The 19,705-nt window shown below is 35.2% G+C and overlaps 1 protein-coding gene across 3 annotated transcripts in view; it reads right to left on the bottom strand.

Moving 5' to 3' along the window:
• Positions 1-15,832, bottom strand: part of LOC136041252 (adenylate cyclase type 3-like) — a 248,448-nt gene extending 232,616 nt beyond the window's left edge. The window contains exon 1 of one of the 3 annotated variants that reach the window (XM_065725862.1): positions 15,739-15,832. Coding sequence is in view for 2 of the 3 variants with exons in the window: in XM_065725859.1 (XP_065581931.1) it covers positions 8,927-9,502 (576 nt within the window). In the remaining variant the exon portion in view is untranslated. Of the gene's footprint in view, positions 1-8,926; positions 9,627-15,738 lie in introns of those variants that run through there. The other 2 variants (XM_065725859.1, XM_065725858.1) reach the window with 2 other exon arrangements.
• Positions 15,833-19,705: the final 3,873 nt, after the last annotated feature.

Below are 19,705 nucleotides of genomic sequence, written 5' to 3'. Positions count from 1 at the left end.
GCCCCCGGGGATCTGGAACTCTGTGTAGACCCTGTAAATTTTGTTATCTGATGTTTGAACTGCTTAAAAAATGGCTGTCTCAAAATTGCACCTGACGGGTTTGGAGAATAAAGAGCTAGAGAGGGGGCTATTTGCTCTCAGCTCTTTTTACTCTTTAAAAGTGATCTAGAACTTTCAATTGAACCCTCTCAAAAGTTTATACGAGCATCCATTCCTCAACAACCATATATACCCCCAGGGCATAACCTACAACAACTGTTCCCAGGCCCTGAGGGGTTTTATCGACACCGGAGCATTCCATATCTGACCTTTGAACTATTTTTAAAAAAAATGGCTATCCCAAAATTTAAATCAGCTTTGTTTGGGAAAAAGGGCTTTGTGGGTGGGGGGTTAGTTGTCGTACAATTTCCTTTGACTCTTATAAAATGAACTAGAGCTTTCAATTTCAAATCAAATGAGCCCTCTCTGAAGTTTGTACGAGCATTCCCTCCGTAAGTACCATATATGCCCCCAGGACATAAATTAAAACGCCTACCCCAGGGCCTTGTGTTTGTGTCAACATCGGAATTTTTAATATTTGATCTTCGAACTATTTTTAACAAAATGCCTATCTCAAAATTTTTATCGGATGCATTTGGGGGAAAAGTTTCATGGAGGTGGGTGGGTAGATGCCCACCGATCCCTTTTGAGTCTTAAAATTTGAACTGGAACTTTGAATTTCCAATCAAATGAGACCTCTTTGAAGTTTATACGAGCACCCCTTGCATAAGAACCATGTATTCCCCCAGGGCATAATTTAGGACGCCTGCTCCCGGGCCAAAGGCTGTTGTGTAGATCCTGGAGTTTTCGTTGTATGACCTTTGAATGGATTTTTTTTTAATGGTCATTTCAAAGTTCTTATCGGAAGGGTTTGATGAAAAAGGGCATGGAGGAGGGGGGGATAGTTGCCCTCCGCTCTCTTTTGACTATTAAAAAGTGAACTAGAACTTTTAATTTCTAAACATTTAAGCCCTCTTTGAAGTTCATACGAGCATCTTTTCCATAAGAACCATATACTCTCCCAGGGCATAACTTACAACTCCTGCTCCCGGGCCGTGGGGGGTTGTGTCGACACCTGAGTATTGTTATATTTGGACCTTTTTTAACAAAACAGCCATCTCAAAAAAAATTCGGGAAAAAGGACGTGGGGGGCTAGTTGCCTTACGATCATATTTGACTGTTAAAAAGGGCACTAGGACTTCCAATTTTCAATCGAATGAGCCCAGTTTATGCGACGTTTATGTTTATGCGACGTCCTCTTCAATACGAAGTGCCTCTGGAAAAAAAATAATGAATACTAAAAAATTTGGAGCCGTATGGTCTCTACTATGGGCAACGTTATAGCGTCGCATCTGACAAAGAGTATTAACTTGAAGCTTTCAGAACATGTTTCGGGAGATTTTTAAAATGGTTGGAGGGCTCCCAGCCCCCCTAACATGTCCTCTTTAGCTGCCTTATATCCAAAACATTTGATCAAAATTTTTAGCTGGCTACCTTGTTCAAAAGAGTCTAAAGGTCAAATAACTATACCTATGGGGAGGACATAGCCCTCTATAACTTTGAAGAGGAATGCCGAACACTATCAAAACATATACATGTGGTTGTCAAAAGGGGAATCAGCAATATATAACGAACGGTTGAGGGTATTAAGTTGATACTTACATGGTATGTTGAGAGGGATGTTGAAAAAGGATTAAAGGGCTAAATGACCCCCTTCACCCTTTTTGGATTCCCCTCAATCAAAACTTTGAAAAACCGATCTAGCTCAAAATAGGCAAAAGGTCTAGGATCCATATCTACGGGATGCAATGCCCCAAAAACCCACATGGCAAGGATTGTAAATTATATAGTTTACACTTTTTTTGTTGGAGGACATACCATTAGAAAAAAGAAGAATGTTTGATTCTGTGTGTGTTCGAAAAAAATATGAATATTAAAGGGAAACTTCGGGGAATGCTGAGTGGCATATTTAACTGAGTAAAGATAAATACTAATAGTATACTGTGTGAATACAGGCTGTCAAAAGGCCGTATCAGCAATATTTCGAAAACAGCTGAGTGTATTAAGTTCAAGCTTTCAGGGCATGTTGAGGGGGGTGTTGAAAAAGGGTCGGAGGGCAACTAGTTTCCCTCCCATGCCCATCTGAGCTGTAATCTTTCCAAAGACCTCGGATAAAAAATTTGAATAGCCATCTTGTTCACAATAGCCAAAAAGTCAAATAACTAGGCTTCCAGAGGATGACAGAACCCCCAATAGCCCTCAAGGTAAATGGTGTATATAATGTAAATTGTTCGTTGTTTTTGTATAAGGTTGATTATTGGAAAAAGGACATGTCTGATCCTGAGTCTCCAAATAGACTAAGGGTCTATTTTAACAATTTAAACAAAATCATTTCACATTAAAAAAAAATATATCGAACAAAATCAAAACACGTTATATGCAGAATAGCTCTCGAAAGCATACAATAGCAATATCTAAGGAATGGATAAGCGTATTAAACTGGAACTCAAAAATAATGCTGATAGGGATAGGGAAGTTGAAAAAGGAACGAAGGGCAACTGTCCCCCTACTCCTGTCCTTTCAGACACTCCTCTTTACAGTGATAGAAATCTCAAAAAGCAATTTTATTCAAAATAGTCACAAAGTCTAATTGCTATGCCTCCGGGGATTAAATTCAATGTTCAAGTTAAACTTAAAACGGATAAGAATTACTGCAAAAGGGAGTTTGGCTACTGCCCTTTCCCCTTTCCCTACCGGAAAAAGTCTAAAACTTGTTGCGTCATTTGCATTTTACTGAAAACAAAACATATTGCAAATATTTTCTTTTATATTTACAACATTGGAAAATAAAAATTGCAATTGCAGTGAAATAAAAGTTTGAATTGATGAATTTCCAAGAAATAAAATTATTATATATTAAATGTTCAGTTTGTTTTCATTGGTTTTTCCCAGTCACCATGATTATTATAGTGATTTCATATTTATTTGTCGTTGATGTTTTGAAAAAACAAAAATATAATGTTCAAAATATGTACAGTTTTCAATATAAAGACTGTTTGAACATTGAAAAACAAAAATAGAAATTACAGTGAAATACAATTTTTAATTAACGAGTTTCTAGAAATTAAAACTCTCACATATAAAATATTCAATTTATTTTCATTAGCTCTTTTCAGTCATCTTGATTATTATAGTGACTTTACATTTGCTTCTTGTCGACGCTTTAAAAAACAAAAGCATATTGTTCAAGATAAATATAGTTTTCAATATCAATCAATCAGTATTTATTAATTAAAATTAAAAATATACAAAAACAATATTATGCCCCAATAGAGAGCAGAGCTCGTAAGGTTGGGTCAGTACAAAGGCATAGAAAAAAAAATACAACGTCTCGTCATACTAATAATTCCAAAAAGAAAAAAAAACTAAAACAAAAAAACATACAAGGTAGGAGATAACAGAGGAGGCCACCCCAGCGTGAGAACACCACAGCAAAATACATACTAAAATCTATTATTAATCGATACCGACATCCATGCAAAGGACTATCTTTGAAATATGTTTTTTCAAACAAAATCGACTCTGAAACTTCGGGACATTTCTACTAAGTTAAGTTTATTTACAATATGAGGAATCTGGTATCTGATTGAGAATATAGCTCTTTCTGATTTGAGTGGTGGAAGGCGATACTCCCTGGAGCGGATGCAGTGGGCAGGAGAAGTGGGAGTCCCAATTATACCCAAATCACGGAAATAATTTGTTGAGGATTGGATATCATAATACCACATTGCTGTATCCAGGTCCTTCAGTTGTTTGAGATTAAGTATATTGAGAAAAATATATAAAGTTTGGGTTTCTGACAGATTTTTAAGTCTCGCAGGGCGATGAACAAAAGTACCCAGAATTCTAATTGCCTTATTTTGAATTATCTGAAGAGGTTGCAGACGGACCATAAATGTGTTGAGATAAACTATGGGGCAATAATTAAGATATGATTCAAATAGAGAATGGTATGAAATTTTAAGGATGGAAAAAGCAAACACCTGTTTCAATCTATGAAGACATCCTAAATGATGGGCAAGTTTCAATCTCAAATAATCAGAATGCTTACGGAAAGATAAAGGCTCATCGAGAATAATCCCAAGGTAACGAAATGAATTTACTCTTTTTATCCTACTTTGATTTACAATTAACTCATCTATGGTAATTTTATTTATCGCCCGCTGTGACCACCCAAAAATCATGAATTCAGTTTTAGAAAAGTTCGGAGTTACGCCGTTACAGGCGAACCATTTATTCAAAGATTTCATTGCTGTCACCATTTTCTCAACCAACAAAGATGGGGTTTTAGCTTTTACTGTCACAGCCGTATCATATGCAAAAATTACTGCTAAGCTATTGGGTAAACACCTTGGGAGGTCATTTATATAGATCAGAAATAGCAATGGCCCCAATACTCAACCCTGGGGGACTCCAATATCATTAATAACGATATGGCTTGATAGATGTCCATTTTTTCTACCTGAATTTTTCGATCATGCAGGTAAGATTTTATTAGATCTAGGCCTTTACCTCTAATACCTGTGTTATTAATTTTTTCCATCAAGATTTCATAGTTTAGCGTATCAAATGCCTTCTTTATATCATAGAAGAGAGCAGACACATGATTATCATCATTTAGTGAATCATTAATCTCTATGATTAGCGCAGCAATAGCTTGTTCAGTGGAATAACCAGACCAGAATCCAAACTGAATTTTAGTAAATAAACTCCTTTTATAAAAATACGATACAATTCTTTTTTGAATAATTTTTTCTAGAACCTTAGATATTGGAGAAGGAATAGCTCTTGGGCGATAGTTGCCTACATCTGTCTTATCACCGTTCTTATGAATTGGAATAACTCGTACAGATTTCCATACTTCTGGAAAGATCTCTGATGATATAGATGCGTTTAAAATATGAAGCAATGGAACATGGATTGCACAAGCAAGTTCTTTCAGAATCTTTGTGGAGAGCCCATCTAGACCTAGGGAAATACCACGTTTTAAATTCGTAATTACTTTCTGGAATTCACCGAAAGTAACAGGGGCCAGGAACATACTAGAATTTTCGGATGACTGTAAATAATCTTTATATGAACCAAATAAAGATTCAGGGGATTCCAGATCAGCAGTAGTACTAAAATGGGAAAAGTAATTACAAAAACAATATGCAACAACATCCTTCCCTTCAATTCAACACCATTTTCATTTATGATCAGGGTGTGATGTCTTATATTGTTTCCAATTTTTTCTTGATTAATGTCCATGTAGTCTGAGGTGAATCCGATTTTTTTATTGAATTTTCATAATAAATTTGTTCACTTGTTCTAAGAATTTTAACCAGCAAATTTTTATAATTTTTGAATCGCTGTACGTTATGAGCTGAAGGGTATTTCATTTTTATCTTATAGAGTCGATCTTTTTCCTTGATAGAATTTAAAAGCGATAAACTTATCCAAGGTTTTTTGGGCGAGTTTCTTTTCCGGTATGTAGCTCTAAATGGGCAATGAAGATTCAGTTTTTCATTCAAAATTCGGTAAAATACATCCAAGGATGTATTTGGATCATTCTCGTTAGTAACTTCACTCCAATCTGTATCGCTAAGATTAGATTTCAGTTTATTCATATTTACTTTTGAGAAATTTCTCCTTTTCATAGGTTTTTTTTAATTGGCTATCTTTTGCGCTCTGAAGCCAGACACTAAAATACAATGAACAGACGTATCTTCCATAACCACGAATGTAGCCTCACAAGGATAAGGTACAAAAATTTTATCAATCAGAGAAAAAGAAGAATTTGTAATTCGTGTCAGAATAAAACATACTGGTTTCATACCATGTGAAAGCTTACATTCTAGAAACTAAAGGACATGTCGGTCAATCCTTTGCAGGCTTAATGGAAGGCATCCCATTAAGTCAACATTGAAGTCCCCAAGGATAAAAAAAAATGGCATTCGAAAATTTGAAATCACGCTTAACATATTTTCAAATTTGTCAATAAAGTCTGCTATGCTAGATGAGAGAGGACGATGAATTACAGTAATTAAATTTTTTTCATTATTTGGTAAAAAACATTCAACAATACAGCTTTCAAAAACCATCTCAGTATTCGGATATAGAAATTCTTCTCTCAGTTGCGCCGGAATATACTTTTTAGCTATTACTGCTAAACCACCTTGCTTTTTTATTTCTGCTTACGTGAAAAAATTGGAAATCGCGGATATTAATTTTATTTGCCGAGTTTTCATCTAAAATGTTTCACAAACCCCAAGAATATCCGTACCCGATTTAAATAAAAATTTTCCGTTGCACCTTGCCCACTCCTCCAATCACAACAGTTCCAAAAAGATATTCTCCTCATATTTTTGTTTTTATGAGCTATTTCACAAGAAAGCAAATATTTATTTGGGGGGATTAAAATAGAGTTTAAAATTTCATTGTTATCAAGGGCTAGGGGCGTTTGGAGTACATTACTAAAGGGGGCTGATTTTTTTTCAAATTCTTCCAGTCTAGATGCAGTGATCCCATGAGCTTGATTAACCATTATCGTGCATTGACCTCACGCCAAGGAGTACCCCCCCCCCCATGCCTCTCCCACTGAAAAATAAAAGCACTAAGAATCACAGGTAATTTAACATAAAATACAAAAGAAAAAACAACAAGGGGATCCATAGACACTGTAAGTACCAAAATGCAACAATCAAGCAAACACTGTCTCGAAACTACAACTAAATGAAAAAAAAAGAAAAAAGCACACAAAAAACTTTCTTCACTCGTAATTTTGTTACTACCCTTCATTTCATTCAAATTATCCCTTCGCGCGTCCAACCCAACCTTCAAACAAATCAAATACAGAAAATAACTGAAAAAAGAAAAAAAAAATCACTTTTCCATAGAACTTCCAAATCCACCCCTATGAATATCAACTCTATGAGGGATATGCGCCAAAACTGAATCCATAAAATCCTTATTTACTTTGTCAACAGTAAGTTTTAAAGGCTCAGTGTTTGGACACTGGCTTATACACAAAAGTGGCGGGATCGATTTCGTCACCCAAACATCACCACGATTAACTCCATCCATAATAAAAAGACTATTTCAATAAAATGACTAAAGTCATTAGGTGGCTTTGCTGATTCTTAGTACCAATGGTGAATTATAATTCTCTAGTGTGAATGAGTAAAGTAACTTATTCTCAAATCATATTTTTAATGAGAAATTCTTCTCACTTGATTGTTTTTTATTAAACGGGCTTTAAATTTTCGTCTAATATGAGCCGTCTAGGTCTCAGCTACTGCTGAAACCATTAAAGAAAAAAAACCTCTCTCACAAACAATCTGAAACTACACATTGTAATTGTCATAGATTTGAATATATCTCATATTTTTATTGTTAACCCTCCCTCCATCCCCCCAAAAAAATCTGGTTTGTTTTTATCAGTTAAGATTCTAAAAATGTCAAATATGCCCTTTGATTTTCAGTGTGACAATATTATTCGGAAAACGATCTTGCGTATTCACATCGGGGAAGACCAAAAAGCTGTTTTAATGGTATTTGAAACCATCAAATTGTATGGGTGGGGGGGGGGGCTAGAAAGATTAGACTGAACCTTTGAATGTCAGGTAGATTATGCTATTGATATATTTGAAAGTGCTGCAGGCAGTTGTGAGAAGCAATTGCAGTGATTTTTTCACAACCCTTGTGAAGGTGTTCAAATAATAAAGATTTGATCATTTTGATTCCACGTCCAGGAGTCCTAATAAACGGGGGAAAAAAGCAAAAAGTTGTTTGCCAAATTGAAATTATGGGAGAAACAATTATTGGTGTAACAGAGATCATGTTTTGTCATTTCTGTATGCTTATTCAGGCTATTTACAGTGATTGCATTGTTTTGGAAGGTATTAAGATGCGAGTTTTATTTATTTGTTTTTTTTTTGTATTTGTTTTGTCTTTTTTTTTTAAAAGTGGTGTTTCAGTGCAATTTAACTTCCGCTTTTATCGCCATTTAAAAAGATTCGCGAATGTAGAATCTAAATATTTGGATTTTTATTATTTGAAGTTTGTTGTTTTTGTTTTGTTTTTTTCACTGTTTTTATCTAAATTAAGCTCGTTTTTTCTCAGTCTAGAATTATATAAAAGGAAAATCAGTATGGTCTAAGAAATTGTTAAGTCATCTTATTAGGGTGTAAAAATGTGGCCCTGGATCAGTGCTCCTGTTCTCGAATTTTTCATGGTTTCTGCTAGTTTTTCAATGAAAGAAAATTGAAAGCTGTGAAGTCTCCCGAGACGAAATATAAATTGCAAACTTTCGTTAAAGTTTAAATTTCAAGGAAAGTTTGGAGAATCCATCTTCCTTCCGCCGAAATTTGGGATGCAGCCAATAAATTCGGGAAATGCGAAAGCACTGTGCCAGGGGCATCAAATGACCCTAACTTTCAACACTGCTCCCTCTCTAATTTTTTGGCGTACGGCACACGCTGGAATACGCGGGCTTTTAATGAAATTAATCTCTATATAAAGACTGACCTTTATTGCTTCTCATCTCCGTTTTACCATCTTATCGCCTGGCCGAGGAATATATGACGGAGGATTATACTGACTGAGGAAGACAGAGCGTAGGTCGCAACTGAAATATTTACATTTTTTTTCTCTTTTCACTGGCTGTGGTTTAGCTTGTTTGTTTTTGTTTTTTTTTTTACCATTTTCCTTCGTTATTTTGTTTTACCATGCTTGTCAAGTGCGGTCCCAGAAGTATTTGGGATAAATACTTAAGTATTTGGGACATATTTTTAGATAACTACTAATATAAATCAGATCCAAATAAATAAATGTGCAATAATCGTACCTCTAGTATTAAGTTGTCGCCACTGACTAGGAATCCAACAACTATAAAAATACAAAGTGATATCAACTGAAGAAAGACACATGTTCTCAGCCGAAATGGAAGGCATATAAATGTTAGAAATGTTGTAAGATTTAACCATATAACACTTCGAAAATGCGAAATAAGAGCAGATAGAAACAACCACCCAATTGCTTCTATGTATGATAAAACCCAAGCTGCTGAAGCAATGTAATTCCAATGATCGTCTTTCAGCTTCCTGCTGTAGCAGAGAAGGAGCAGAATAACAAGGGCACCGAAAGCACAGCTATACGGAATAGCTACCATGATACTGTTATTATAAACACAGCAAACAATTGTATGGATGGAGATCAATATATTGGCCCATATGAAGTAAAAAACATTATTCTGTTTATGTTTATTCGTATATGTGTTATACAGCTGTCCGAAAGCTTGGTCAATAAATGCTTTTTGCATGAACTTTGGGAGGAGTCTTGATGATCTTCTGTCATTTGGTTTCAAGCCAAACGTAGATTTAATCGAGCTACGTTTTCCGTCATTCTCACTTTTGGTGGTCATGTTCGTACTACTTAAATCACAACAAGTGGTAAACTAAATTCGGAGACAAGACATTTGACTAGAAATTCTCTTTGAAGAGAGGTCAATTATGTACCTCTGCGCACTCTCTTGGAACACTTCTAAGCTTTCTCAGGTGCTAATTTGTTAACGAAAGCTTGGAGGGACGATATATGCCCAATGAGAAAATATTTCATTAACCATTAGAAACGCTAACAAGAGTCATTAACGTTATTATGACATTGACATACCTGAACTATTCGTGGTAATATTAATTGATAGGGAATAAATGCATAGGTTTGAAAAACTGCCATAACTTCCAACAGTGCTACCACAACTTTTTTTCAGGGGGGGGGGGGTAAAAAGTACTACCGAGATTTAAACGGTAGTCTTTCTTGATTTGTTATTTTATTCTGAAATTACTAATTGCTTCCTAGGGGTGAAGGTACTTCTTCCCAAAGCTGCACCTATGATTAATTTCTTTCTAAAGGAAAATGTATTCCCTCTAATATGTCTAAAATCGATCTCTACAATTCTCAAACATTACTTCAGGGATGTGTAAAATACTTATTTAATCACTCAAGCTATAACCGTGAAAATTAATCCAGAATAATTTCAGAAGCATGAGAACCGAAATTGTGCTATAAAAATTTGAAAAATGACAAAACAAAGCATAAGAACCAGAAACAGGGTGTCATGATGACAAATGTCTGTTGGCCAAGACTCAAGCTTCCAACAAGAGAGAGCAGAGCGAGCGACGAGTGGTGAAGACAGCGCTGACGTGAGCAGACGGATGCAACGAACTGTCAGGTGAAGCCGCTTTTTGCACACTCCTAATGTGTAAGGCTTATGAAAAAAAAAAACATATATACTATCTTTGTAAGCGAGCAATAATTATGCATGTATTTGTTGTATATATTTATTTATTTTTTCTAGAAAATGGCTCCAAATTTTTTCAGTTAAATGTGTAATCCTGAGATTTTCTGGCAAAAAAAGATTATCTATATAGGTCAGAAGTTTGAGAAAATTTATTAAAAATTTCAATTTTTCAAAAAAAAATTCATGACGTTGACGTCATATTTATGAATACATTCGAAAAGCATAGATACGTCACATTTGCCTTAGAAGTGGTTGTATCATTTTCAATGTCTATGATGCAGGCAAAATTACACTAGAAACAAATGATTGACAATTAGTCTATCACCCAACATAGCATATCGTATGTACGGTCAAATACAACTTGTTATTGATATATGTTTTATATTAGGTTTGTTTAAGTGGAAACTTTATGTAGAAGTTGCATTAATTTTATTATTGACGAACTAAACTTATCTGAATTGGAGTACTGAGTACCCCCACAAAAAAACAATGCAGCAAGTACTCAAGAAAAAATTCAGTTAAAGTTAGCAGTATAATTTCGAAAGATGAAAACTTTAAACTACTTTTTGCTGTATCGATTCATAACACCTGAAAATATATCTAACATTTAATTCATATCTGGCAGGATTCTGATTGTATATTTTAAGATGTTAATTACTATATGCACATACATTTCAATTTCATTCAAATTTCATTCACAATAACCAAATAAAATCAATAATCCCCGCAAAGGCTCTATGGCCTGTGAAGTAGGGGGATCATGAAACAAAAATTTATAAATTAAACAAATCCTACTTAAAACATCTACTCAAAAAAAAGACAGGGAGATAGTTCATCAAGGAGGCACACTCGTGCCTCTATAAAGAGGCGACACACGACAATGTTAAGCGATCTTCGGTTCCAGTGGTCGCAGACGGATGGGGAGGGATGCATTTCGTAGCCCGAGCTCCAACTAAGAAACCTGCAAAATTTCATCCCCCTCCAACTTTTTCTTCATGGGGAAAATCTGGCCGAAAGTTTCGACCTGTCAACCCAAGCCCCCCTTTAACGTTGTCCGATCGGGCTGAAATTCACAAGTTAAGGTCCCCTAGGGCCCAGGAGCTTATCCGCGAAATTTCAGCTTGATCCGATAACTCCTTCCCTGTTTTCCAGAAACCACGCATAGCCACTTAAAATTCATTTACTTTTTTTTCGCCACGCCTACAGGTCACATCCGACATCGGATCTGGTGTACGAAGACTCATTCGATGCGGAATTCTCCGAGTAAGTGCCCATGAAAGTTTCGTAGGAAAATCTTAACCCCCCAAAAGTTTCGACCCTAAAACCCCCCCACCCCTTTTAACGTTGTCCGATCGGGCTGAAATTCACAAGTTAAGGTCCCCTACGGCCCAGGAGCTTATCCGCGAAATTTCAGCTTGATCCGATAACTCCTTCCCTGTTTTCCAGAAATCACCCATTAGCTATTTAAATTAACGGATTTCTCTCCATAAGAGCCCATGTTAATTTGAAATTTTTAAAAGCTATTGAGAAGTTATATTTACACACATGCAAGTTATTAGCTCAGTTGGTAGAGCGTGAGACTTTTAATCCTCTGGTCAAGGGTTCAAGTCCCTTACGGGCGATTTTTTTTCACAACATCAAAAAAATTTTGATAACACCTGGACAGCTTATCATTTGAGAGATAACAGAATATTAGCTTCTTATGAGCAAAAGAAACATTTCGGTCATTCTATCTATTTTTTTTTCTATTTTATACAATAATTTAAAAGCGGGGGTGGGTTCCTCTCCTAATTCCTGTACGAGGAGTACAGGAACTATTAAATTACATCCACCATGGATTGTAGAAAAACGTACAAAATTAATATGAAAAAAAATTAAACCTGTACAAAAGAGTCTTTAAAAGCGGGGGGTTTGCCTCTCCTAATAGTCTTCTTATAGTCCTAATAGTCTAATAGTCCCATGTTAATTTTTGAAATTCTTAAAAGTTACGAATATCAACATTCAAGTACATCAAAATAATCAGCTCGGCACGACGAGAATGACTGCAAGCATCATAAAAATCCAGCTCCATTCCAGAAAAATTTTTGATAACACCTGGACAGCTTATCATTTGAGAGATAACAGAATAATAGCTTCTTATGAGCAAAAGAAACATTTCGGTCATTCTATCTATTTTTTTTCTATTTTATACAATGATTTAAAAGCGGGGGGGGCGGCAGCCACCCAAGTTCCTCTCCTAATTCCTGTACGAGGAGTACAGGAATTATTAAATTACATCCACCATGGATTGTAGAAAAACGTACAGAAATAATATGAAAAAAACTTCGTTTTCTTAAAGAGTTAAAGAGGCTGCGTCCCAAAGTCGAACCTTAAAACGTACAGGAATTAGAAGAGGCATTTGGGGGGCTGCCGCCCCCCAAACCCCCAGCTTTTAAAGACTCTTTTGTACAGGTTTTTTGTTTTTTTGCTAACCCCCAGCTCTTGGCTTCGGAAAGGCCCTCTTTTAATTAACAAAAAATTGAAATGAATGAATAATGGAATAACTTCGAAAAATGTTAAACACAAGAGGACAGGAGAACCATTGCGCCGAAACTAGTAATTAGTAACAATGAAGTCCCCCCCCCCCAAAAAAAAACCTGTACAAAAGAGTCTTTAAAAGCTGGGGGTTTGGGGTGCGGCAGCCCCCCAACTGCCTCTTCTAATTCCTGTACGTTTTAAGGTTCGACTTTGGGACGCAGCCTCTTTAACTCTTTAAGAAAACGAAGTTTTTTTCATATTATTTATATTTAAGCCGTCTACAACTCAAATTAGGCTCTAAGGGACCATTGTTGCCAATGCTGTGAGGGGTCCTAAACATACTTTCGCATAAAGAACGAGGTATTCAGGAGGAGATATAAACACTTCGCTCTTTATGCTCAAGTATTTTTAGCAATTTCAACTATTTACTCTACGCCCTTTCTGATTCAGGGGTCATTCTTAAAGAATTGGGACAAAACTTAGGATTTAGTGTGAAGAGCAAGGTAATAACGAGGGGACAAACTCCCTCACATATATAATTAAAAACATAAGAATATAAAAGTTCGTTACGTAAGTTAATTCTTAAGTTACGTATTTTTTTACTAATAAAAACGTTCGTTAAAAATCAAAAGTTCTAGTTGCCTTTTTAAGTAACTGAAAAATTGGAGGGCAACTAGGCCTCCTTCCCCACCCCTAATTTCTCAAATCGTCTGATCAAAACTAAGAGAAAGCCATTTAGCGAAAAAAATTATTAATATGCAAATTTTATTTTAATAATTTATGTACGGAGAGCCAAAACCAAACATGTATTAATTCAAAAACGTTCAGAAATTAAAAAAAACTAGTTTTACGCTAAAGTTTGACTCTTTGTCACAATTCTACTTTTTAAAACAATTAATAACTTTAGCGTAAAGAGCGAGGGATTGCGGAGGGAAAAACCCATTTCATATACGGAGTAATTTCTGTTCGTTTTAAGTTTTAATGTCGCTCCTTACTTTCAGTTAAAAAAAAATAGTTTTTTTTTTCAATTCATACAAAAAGTATATCAAAAGAATAGCATTTACATGCTGATTTAAAATATATCAGTTTCATTAAGTTTAGTCTTACCCAACAAAGGTTACAAGCCTGAGAAAACTTGCATTATTTAAGAAAATAGGGGGAAACACTCCCTAAAAGTCATAGAATCTTAAACGAAAATCACACCATCAGATTCAGTGTATCAGAGAACCCTACTGTAAAAGTGTCAAGCTCTTATCTACAAAAATGTGGAATTTTGTATTTTTTGCCAGAAGAAAGATCACAGATGCGTGTTTATTAGTGTTTTTTTTTCCAGGGGTTGTCGTATCGACTCAGTGGTCCTAGTATGTCGCAAGAGGGCTCATTCTAACGGAAATTAAAAGTTCTAGCGCCATTTTTAAGTGATCAAAAAAATTGGAGGGCACCTAGGCCCCCTCCCACGCACATTTTTTCCAAAAGTCATCGGATCAGAACTTTGAGATAGCTATCCTGTTCGAATTTGTCGAGGACCTAATAACTATGTCTTTGGGACGACTTAATCCCCCAGAGTCCCCGGGGAAAGGGCTGCAAGTTACAAACGTTGACCATTGTTTACATATAGTAATGGTTCTTATGAAGTGTACAGACGTTTCCCCTTGTGGGTGCGGGTGGGTAAGGAGGGGTTTACGTGGGAGGATCTTTCCATGGAGGAATTTATCATGGGGGAAGAGAATTCCCATGAAGGGGGCGCAGGATTTTCTTGCACTACATAAAAAAATATTGAGAAAATAAACATTAAAAAAAATTCAACTGGAAGTAATCAGCAGCATTAAAACTTAAAACCAACATAAAATATACGTATATAAGGGGGTTCGTCTCCTCAATAATACCTTGCTCTTTACGCTAAAGTGTTTTAGTTTTTTCAATTATAACGAACCCCCTCATATACATATTAAAAACACATAAATATAGAAGTTTGTTACGTAAGTTAATTCGTAAGGTACGTATGTTTATTACTAACAAAAACGTTCGTAAAAAAAATAAAAAATCTAGTTGCATTTTTAAGTAGTCAAAAATTTGAGGGAACTAGGCCTCCTCCCCCACTCTTTTTTTTATCAAGAATGTCCGATAAAAATTATGAAAAAGCCATTCAGTGAAAAAAAAATCAATGTGCAAATTTTGTTTTTTTTATTCAGGTGCGGTGAGCCAAAATCAAAACATCCATTAATTCAAAAACGTTCAGAAATTAAATAAAAACAAAAACAAGTTTTCCTAACTGCAAGTAAGGAGCGACATCAAAATTTAAAACGAACAGAAATTGTCCCGTATACGAAAGGGGTTGTCCCCTCCTCAACGCCTCACTCTTTACGCCAAAATTTTTTCATTGTTTTAAAACGTAGAGTTGTGACAAAGAGTCAAACTTTAGCGTAAAGAGGGAGGCGTTGAGAAGGGGCCAACCCCTTTTATATACGGAATAATTTCTGTTCGTTTTAAGTTTAAATGTTGCTCCCTACTTGCAGTTAAGAAAAACTTTTTTTTTTTATTTAATACAATATAGACTGGCTTACCACGTGGATCTTAACTAGCTATGACGATTCTTATTGGCCAGAGAGGATAATTGTTGTCTTAGTAGACTCCCAAAATTTCTATACTAATGCAATCGCACCCTACCTTTGTCATAGCCTTACAGAATTGGGGTGAATGCATAAGAAAAGATTTAGAAGAAATTGGGATTTCAAAAATTGGAATCTAGGGTAAAAATTGGAACTAAGGTAAAGGAGGAGCATGGGTTGAAAACTGGTTTAAAGCAATGATTATGACCAGAAATAAAATAAACAGCAAAAGACTTATCTTTAAGTGAGGGCTAAGCGTCACGAGAGTATCCGAGTGGATTAAAACACACCAATTTTAGATAGTATTATCCGAAGCATATTGTTCACAGCGCTATACAATATTGTAGGCTACACAATTTCAATCATTCAAAGTATCCATTTACCCAAAGTAAATTGTTCACAGCGCTATACAGCACTGTACACAATTTCAATAGTTGCGTAATGAAATAAATATCCAAACAATAATCCTCAGTGAAAACTGGCCAAACAATGTAAACTAATTTTGATCCATATAGGTCAAAGACTGAATCATGACTGAATCATGCTATTGTCAGTTTGCTCATTTTGAAGTTTAAAACGATTCAGTCATGATTCAGTCTTTGGCCTATATAGATAAAAATTCGTTTATATTGTTTGGTCAGTTTTCACTGAAGATTATTGTTTGGATATTTATTTCATTGCGCAACTATTGAAACTGTGTACAGTGCTGTAGGCCTATAGCGCTGTGAACAATTTAGTTTGCATATAAGTACTTTGAAGCTCTACAAAGGGGTTTTCTAATTGTTTTGCACTTAGGGAAGGAGGAAGATGCCTTAAAGGGTGCATTTTAATGCCAAAACATCCCAACTCTCCTTGAACCTTCAGACAAATAGAGAATTAGTTTTAAGGGAGGGACAGAGGGAAGGTGGAGATATAAATTGATATATAATCCCCAGGGCCACATACAAGACTTCCGTTTGTAGGGGAATTTTTTTTCGGTTTGAGTGGGTAGGTACAAAACACATGAAAAATGTGAGAGTAATATTTAACCCCTCTTGATTTCTGGGAATATTTCTGGTCTATATTATTAATTTATAATTAAAGACTAACATTAAACCCTAAAATGAGCAGAATTTATTATATATAGGAGGGGGAGTGTCCCTTCCTCATCCCCACCTTCAATCCATAGTTGCAGAAACTTTGGATTGTGCTCATTATGTCAGAAATTGAGAGTTCTAGTTCTTTTTTACATTTCGAAAGTGACTGAGGACAAGTCAGTATATTTTTTGTTTGGGGGGGAGGGTACGAAGAATGCATCAAAAATGTGAAGCTTATATCTAATCTCTCTTGATTTCTATATATATATATATATATATATATATATATATATATATATATATATATATATATATATATATATATATATTAAAAATATCGTTTTAGCAAACTGACAATGGCAAGATTCAGTCATGATTCAGTCTTTGACCTATATGGACCAAAATTAGTTTATCTTATTTGGCCAGTTTTCACTGAGGATTATTGTTTGGATATTTATTTCATTACGCAACTATTGAAATTGTGTACAGTGCTGTATAGCGCTGTGAACAATTTACTTTGGGTAAATGGATACTTTGAATGATTGAAATTGTGTACAATATTGTATAGCGCTGTGAACAATATGCTTCGGATAATAGTATCTAAAATTGGTGTGTTTTAATCCACTCGGATACTCTCGTGACGCTTAGCCCTCACTTAAAGATAAGTCTTTTGCTGTTTATTTTATTTCTGGTCTTAATCATTGCTTTCAACCAGTTTTCAACCCATGCTCCTCCTTTACCCTAGTTCCAATTTTTACCCTAGATTCCAATTTTTGAAATTCCAATTTCTTCTAAATATTTTCTTATGCCTTCACCCCAATTCTCTAAGGTTATGACAAAGGTAGGGTGCGCTTGCATTAGTATAGAAATTTTGAGAGTCTACTAAGACAATGATTATCCTCTCTGGCCAGTAAGAATCGCCAAAGCTAGCAAAGATCCACGTAGTAGCCGGTCTATATTGTATTAAATTTTAAAAAATAAGTTTTGTTTTAACTGCAAGTAGGGAGCGAGATTAAAACTTAAAACGAACAGAAATTATTCCGTATATAAAAGGGGTTGTCCCCTTCTCAACGCCTCGCTCTTTACGTTAAAGTGTGACTCTTTGTCACAGCTCTACTTTTTGAAATAATGGAAAAACTTTGGCGTAAAAAGCGAGGCGTTGAGGAGGGGACTGCCCCTTCCGTATACGGGACAATTTCTGTTCGTTTTAAGTTTTAACGTCGCTCCTTACTTGCAGTTAGAAAAACTTGTTTTTTTATTTAATCAATAAATAAGTTAAACCAAAAACGAACAGAAATTACAATAAATAACCGACACGCACTCAAAACAAGCGAAAATTGACATGAGTAGAACTTTCAATCCCTTTCCCCCGCCTTCTAAAGACCAGAACACAATTTGTACTTTACTGCAAACAAAATTAATTTTAAATGTTTTCTCACCTTTTTTACTTTTAAGAAGTATTAAGACTTTTTTCTCGTTTTAAGTTTGAATAGGCTATCTATTTAATTTCTGCTCGTTTTCGGCTTCATTTATTTATTAAGGGTGATTTGCGGTAGTTTTACGCTTAGAAGATAAGAAAAATAAACTTCTTGGATATAAAAACACTTTCGTCCATAAAAACTTAAACAACAAAAATGTGTTGGTTCCCAAAGCCAACTATCCTTTCAAAGGAAAGCTAAAATTTATTAACCTTCTTAGTGCCACATGTTTTTAGCTTAATTTTGAGGACTTTTTGCCGATTTTTTCCTTTTTCTAATACTACCATAAATTGCAGAAGCTCAGGAAGTCTTATAAACAAAAATGGATTCAAGGAGTTTTTTCTAAGTTTTCAAGATACTTACGGTGTGTATATTCCTCTCCCTTTCCTTAACCATTCTCAACGAAACTAAAACAAAACTCAAATTAAATTCCTAATTTTTTTGAAAACCCTATTTTCCGCGGGGAGGGTGGGGGTGGTTATTTTTCGGGTGATGCATTTTCTGCTCTGGGATATTTTCTGCGGTTTTTTTCGCGGGATCTGTAATCTTCCTTCGGTTTTTTTTTCTCCAAATTTTGCTGATTGGATCTTGAAACCTCTACGGAAGGGTTCTCTTATACGACGAATCTAAGGAAGCAATTTTCACTAAGATCACTTACTTTTTAAGGGGGTGGGGGTACTATTTTCTTTTGAAATATAAGTACAATTTTCTCAGATCAGTTACTTTTGATACTTAATAACAATATGAATAAGTTAATTATATTTAGAATCAGTATAAACAGCCAATTCCGCTTATGTGTTTATTGTCAACAAATTCCTTCTTTTTCGGTGAATAATCCCAGAGTCACTCCTTACTTACCCTTCCTTATAACAGATTATATGATAAGATCCTCTTTTGGTAAAAATTTTATTTGAGCCTATTCATAATTTTCAGTTATATTTGACTACTATAAGAACGAAAATCAATTAGACTTCTAAATTTTAAATTTTAAATTTCGATTTTCTTTCGCTATTCTGTATTTATTTATTTTTTCAAATGTCTGAAGACATAAGTAATTTCAATTTGATGGGGAGAATTCTCCTATTAGGAAAGGGATATACTTGACATGACCATCGTAAATATCAAAACGTGGTATCCTTGCAAGCAGGGCAAGTTATGAGTACGGACCCTCAGAAGTTTGAAGATCTTGCCAAAGCCCTACATTAGTACTTTTGACGTTAGGGCTTTTGAGATTCTAGAAGTATCCCCTTGGAAGCCGTTTTTTTTGTACAATATTTTGCTGAGAGATGCAGGGGTTTCGATAATCTTTTGCCGAGGAAGTAAATTAATTGAGGGTTGGGGGTGGGGGGTATTTGAAGCTCCAAACCGTATTATCCTTCAGTATCTATTCTACTTAGTCCCGAGGACAAAAATGTTCAAACTGTGGAATAAATTTAGGAAGGAAGAAATTTATATGTCGCAAAGAGAGGGGTAGGGGATTGCAGCTCCAGAAAAATAGCGGATTTTCTAGGCTTGTTATTATCCTTCATTTTACTTTGTAGTGTAAATCGTAAAAAAAAAGAATAGCATAAGAAAATTTGCCTTATTTTTGAAAAAAGGGGCAAACACCCCATAAAAGTCAAAGAATCATAATGAATATCATCTCAT

Source organism: Artemia franciscana, unplaced genomic scaffold (assembly GCF_032884065.1).
Source record: "Artemia franciscana unplaced genomic scaffold, ASM3288406v1 PGA_scaffold_1180, whole genome shotgun sequence".
NCBI lineage: Eukaryota > Metazoa > Arthropoda > Branchiopoda > Anostraca > Artemiidae > Artemia > Artemia franciscana.
The sequence above is the reverse complement of the archived record's forward strand: the minus strand, read 5'-3'. Positions and strand labels throughout refer to the sequence as shown.